The sequence below is a fragment of the Cynara cardunculus genome (assembly GCF_001531365.2).
Source record: "Cynara cardunculus var. scolymus isolate 2C chromosome LG 3, CcrdV1, whole genome shotgun sequence".
Lineage (NCBI taxonomy): Eukaryota > Viridiplantae > Streptophyta > Magnoliopsida > Asterales > Asteraceae > Cynara > Cynara cardunculus.
Window position 1 is genome coordinate 25,069,623 of NC_037530.1, and position 5,615 is coordinate 25,075,237.

Here is a 5,615-nt window from a genome sequence, read left to right on the forward strand (position 1 = left end):
AGCATTGGCTGTTGGAATTTTTGTTTGGGTCTCACCTTAAGTCTTATACCTTTGCTTCTTTTATATATTTTGTATTATGTTTTAATTCACCTTAATATCAAACAAAAGTCTTCAAAATCGTCATCTGAAATCATCTCTTTCATTGGACTATAATTTAACTTTGGCTACAATCTCCGTGGACGATAATCTGGTACTTGTACCACTTTATTACTTGGAAAGACGACGTTAGGTCGTATTGTATACTTGCTTCGTAGTCCAATTTCATTAGTCTAAAGGTGTGAGATATAACCGACCTAGTGCTGTCATAATTTAAAGGCAAACACTACCACCATCAATTCCAAGTCGGGCGTTGGATAGTTCTTCTCGTGTTTCTTAAGTTGACAGGACGCATAAGCTATCACTTCCCCCCTTTGTATCAACATACATCTTAGACCGATCTTAAAGGCATTACTAAAGACCATGAAATCTTCTAAATCCCTCAGGTATAGATAAGACCAGCGCCTCAAACAACTTATTTGAAGAATTTTGAAAACTTGATCTTACGTTTCAGACAACATGGACATGACATTCTTCTTGGTCAAGGATGTTAATGGCGAAGCAATCTTTAAGAAGTCTTTGATGAACCTCCATAGTAGTTGGATAATCCCATGAAAATTTTGTTTTATGTTGGGCTCATTGGTGGTTCCTAATTCATCATTGCTTCAATATTGTAAGAGTCCACCTTTACTCTGTCTCTAGTCACTACATGGCCCAAAAACCGGACTTCTTGAAGCCAAAACTCGCATTTGGAAAACTTGGGAGAACACTTTCTCTTTTCAAAGGACTTTAAGAACCTCTTCAAGATGGCCTTCGTGCTCGACTTCATTCTTTGAATAAACGAGGATATAATCAATAAATACTATTACCGACTATCTAGGAAAGAACGATATAATCGGTTCTTCAAGTCCATAACACATCCGAAGCGTTTGTTAACCTAAACAGCATTAGTAAGAACTCGAAATGTCTATATCTTGTTTGGAAGGCCATCTTTGAAACATCATCACTCTGACAGATATTGTGCCTAAATGACACCATTGTCAAGCACTATAGCCCAACTTATACCAAAAGTTTTTTCTCAATTTACACCCATTTGAACCCTTTCCTTTTAACCAAAACTCAAAAGACTTAACTTCAAGGCTTTAACCAAAACAATTTTAAAGGTAAAAAATAGAAAAATCTTGGGATTTCACTCACCAAAATTTCAAGTGTTACATGTAGGTAATGGATGTTTGTGCAACAATGAGGCTCAGGAGTTCTCAGAGCTATCCATGAGTCCCATTAGAATATGATTTGATGCAACTGACTAAAATAAGTAATAAATTTACGAGCAGTCTCATCAAATATTTGAGGTGCACCAAAGCTCAAATGATCTCTAAGAACTTGCATCTCAAAGATATACGAGTTGACAGACTTATTAGGTACTTGTCATTTGTTCTGAAAAATAGACCACGATTGATATTGGTGGGGAAGACCTATAGAACTCTACCTTTTGGCGAGAAAGTCCCAAAGTCCTAAGATATTGTTGATTGATTTCAATGGTTGTGTATGCATTTATGAACCCTAAGATGCGAGCATTCATGATATCCCACTCATTTATGTGTTTAGAAAAGTTAGCATCATTCTCAGTTGCACCTCGGATTGGAGCTTTAGTAGCCACTGTAACATAGGTATGTAACTCATGAGACTTGAGGAGTATAGTCATGTGATGGTGCAATAGGATGTAATTGTGGCCATCGAGAACCACAGAGATAGGATTAGAGTGACTTGAGGTGATTGACATTTGTAAAGTAGAAATATGGAATAATGACTTATGAGGCTTATTTTCTTCCATAAAAAAGTTAGGGTTCAATGAGGAGTAATTTCTCAATTGATTTAGGTTCAAAACAAGATGATTATTGATTGATATAGGTTCTTGATAACAAATTTTGATCACAAAGAACACGGATCTTGGCTATTGATTTGTGAATCACATCAATAGAGATTTTACATCAAAAAATAGGGATGCAAACAATCAAGAAAACGTACCTATAGCTCTGATAGCATATTAGGATTTATGTATGGATTAAACAAAGATCAACCAGGGAACGATTGCATGGCTAAAGGCTTTCTGATTATATAAGAGAGAAAAAGGTTTACAAAAGGAAAATTAAAGTGAAGGAAAACGGAGGCTACTATCTATACTAACAAGATATAGATTAAGGTAAAACTAGCCCTTATACATATGTAAAATGTCACTAACGGTTAGGTATCAGAGTCCTAGGTTAGGCCACTAGGTATCAGACTTGTATGATGGAGTAGGGTCTGAGGGGCTTTCTTTGGCTTTTTGTTTTATCAGTACTTCATCGTTAGTTAGCTTAGTTATTTTATACCTTCTCATATGATTTTAATTTGTTTGCATGCTTTATATTTTTTTCTGGTTGTTGTTTAAAAAGATATTGTCTAATTTTGAAAACCAAATATTCTTAGCAAATTCATTTTCTCAAAATCTTTTGACATGTTTAAGGTAACATTTTATTTACTCCTAGAGGTAGATGTAAACAATTTTTTTTATTTTTTAAAAATGTTAATAAAGTATTTATTATTCAATAATAAGTAATTAATAAGACAAAAAGGTTTTGATTTTATTTGCACGCAGAGAATTATATAATTCATTAATGAATAATATTGAGGAATCTTGCTTGTTTAAGGTGGCCCACAATACAGGAGGATCTGAAGGAAGACTTCTTCAAAATGAAAAAGGCTTGGTAGGGCCCACGAAATAGACATGTGAGTCTCCCTCGTGTGTGGAACTCCCCACCGCCGGTACTCATAACAATTCTAATAAAAACTTAACAACTTATTAGAATTCAATTTCATTTTTTTCAAGATTTGAAATCCGTAGCCACCCTATAAATACCACCCTTCACCACCTTCTTCCCTTGCACTCTCGCTTTGCTTTAAACCAAACCTAACCTGACTTAACCTAACCTACAGGTAGTGTTTGTGTGCGAGAGAGTCTAAAAATGGTTGGGTGGGCTATAGCTGTACACGGCGGCGCCGGTGTCGACCCTAACCTCCCAACCGATCGCCAAGAACAGGCCAAACTCCTCCTCACTCGTTGCCTCAATCTCGGCATATCTGCTCTTCGATCATCAGCTTCCGCCATTGATGTCGTTGAGCTCGTCGTAAGAATCACTCACCTATTCTCCAAATATATGGAATACGGATTTAATTTCCCCTACCTAGTTCGTAACAAACGACATCTCAATAATAAATTAAACGATAGCAATCACGGTTTGCGTTTACCGATATAATGACATTGATGTTTGATTCGTATCTGGATTAGCGAATAATATATGAATGGTGATAGGTTCGGGAACTGGAAACGGATCCGATATTCAACTCGGGGCGTGGATCTGCACTGACGGAGAATGGAACGGTGGAGATGGAAGCCAGCATCATGGACGGGAGTGGCCGGAAATGTGGAGCGGTCTCCGGACTAACGAGCGTGAAGAATCCGGTGTCGCTGGCTCGCTTAGTCATGGACAAATCCCCTCATTCCTATCTTGCCTTTTCCGGCGCCGAAAACTTCGCCAAACAAATGGTAAACCCATATTTATCTCTACAACTTCTGTTACAATCACATTAGTTTCAAATTTCACTTTTTTATTTGTTTGGAACTCTCACTTCAACTTAATTGATAAATAAACTCAAATAAGTCCTTAATTAGATATAGGAGTTAAATTAATCAATATGTGTTGATTGTGAAGGGTGTGGAAAGGATGGAAAACGATTATTTCATCACGGAAGACAACGTGGGGATGCTAAAACAAGCAAAAGAAGCCAACTCCATTCTGGTAATTAGGATCAAATTAATTAATTAATTAATTATATGAAAAGTGACAGTAATTAAACTAACATACATTCTTGGTTACGGAATTAAACATGCAGTTTGATTATAGAATCCCGACGAGCGGATACGAATCCTGTGGAGTCGGGGTGGAGAGTCCGATAACCATGAATGGTCTTCCAATCAGCGTATACGCACCGGAGACGGTGGGGTGTGTGGTTGTTGACAGCCAAGGGCGGTGTGCGGCGGCGACATCCACCGGAGGACTGATGAATAAGAAGGTGGGAAGGATCGGAGACTCACCCCTCATCGGTGCCGGTACGTACGCATGTGACGTATGTGGGGTGTCGTGCACCGGAGAAGGGGAGGCGATAATCAGGGGAACGGTGGCGCGAGAGGTGGCGGCGGTGATGGAGTACAAAGGGTTGGGGTTGCAGGCGGCGGTGGATTTTGTGATAAAAGAGAGGTTGGATGATGGGAAAGCAGGGGTGATAGCGGTGTCGGAAAAGGGTGAGGTGGCATATGGGTTTAACTGTGTAGGAATGTTTAGAGGGTGTGCCACTGAAGACGGGTTCATGGAAGTTGGGATCTGGGAGTGAACCACGCACTTAGCTTAATTATAGTTAGTGGTAGCTGTTAGTTTTAATAAATTGCAGGCTCGCTTAGCTTGTTTTGTTTTTAGCTTGTTTTGTTTTTAGTTTCTCGTTTTTTAAGGGTCTTTTTGGTTCTTAATTTATGAACATGGCGTATGCCTAGCAATTTTTCTCTACACCGATTACATTGTGAGTGATGTGTTATCTTTCATATTTGATTTCATTTACAACTGTTAGGTTTAAATGAAAACATAATAAACGTAAGAGAACATGAATAAGTTCGTGTAATTAAAATCACATGTTATTATAAATGTGTACGTAACTTAGGTCTCTGTCAAGTTTGACGGTAATCATATATGATATAGATGTTCTTTTTTTAATTTGAAAATTGTTCTTATTTGAACATCTTTTTACATGCATAAATATATAAACATGTAAGATCTACTTCAAATGAGTGATTTATTAGAACTTATTTTTGTATTTCTTTGTCATACCGTTTTCAATTAAAACAAACTAGTGTTTGACACCATGCGTTGCATGGTGACAATAATCTTTTTTAAAATTACTGAAGTTAGCTAAATGAATCGATGATTATATTTATATATCAAATTAATAAGAATCAATATTACCTTTGATATATGAATCTACCTTATCACTATTGGTTGTTCTTTTAATATATATATATATATAGAGAGAGAAGCGATCAAATGAAAACCACTCCAATTTGTAAAAACCGTAAAAACTACTCTCATTCATCGATTTCATTGTTTAATCTTATGAAATTTTTTCATGAAATTGTTTCATATAATACTTTTTTTATGAAGTTGTTTCATATATGGTTATGAAATTGTTTTATATATTACTTAATGAAATTTTAATGAAACTGTTTCATGTATTTCTCTAAAATTAAAATAATGACGATGATAATATCCATGATTAACAACCTCCACAATAAATATGATTAATCAACCTCTCATAATTACAAAAAAATGAACAAAATGAAATATTATGATTGGTGGAATAAGGTTTTTACGGTTTTTACAAATTGAGTGGTTTTTATTTGATCGCTCCCCATATATATATATATATATATATATATATATATGTATAATTAATTAATTAATAAGTCTTATATATCAATCTTTTATTATATC

The 5,615-nt window shown here is 35.9% G+C and overlaps 1 protein-coding gene across 2 annotated transcripts; it reads left to right on the top strand.

Annotated features, from left to right (window-relative positions):
* Positions 1–3,005: 3,005 nt before the first annotated feature.
* Positions 3,006–4,630, top strand: LOC112510326 (probable isoaspartyl peptidase/L-asparaginase 2). 2 transcript variants are annotated; one of them, XM_025115713.1, is made up of 5 exons: positions 3,006–3,203; positions 3,389–3,622; positions 3,789–3,875; positions 3,970–4,017; positions 4,072–4,630. In XM_025115713.1, the coding sequence occupies exons 1-5, from the start codon at positions 3,042–3,044 to the stop codon at positions 4,465–4,467; spliced, it is 927 nt and encodes a 308-aa protein (XP_024971481.1). In that variant the 5' UTR covers positions 3,006–3,041; the 3' UTR covers positions 4,468–4,630. The 2 variants fall into 2 exon arrangements, with proteins under 2 accessions (XP_024971481.1, XP_024971480.1); XM_025115712.1 differs by having other exon boundaries at positions 3,970–4,630.
* Positions 4,631–5,615: the final 985 nt, after the last annotated feature.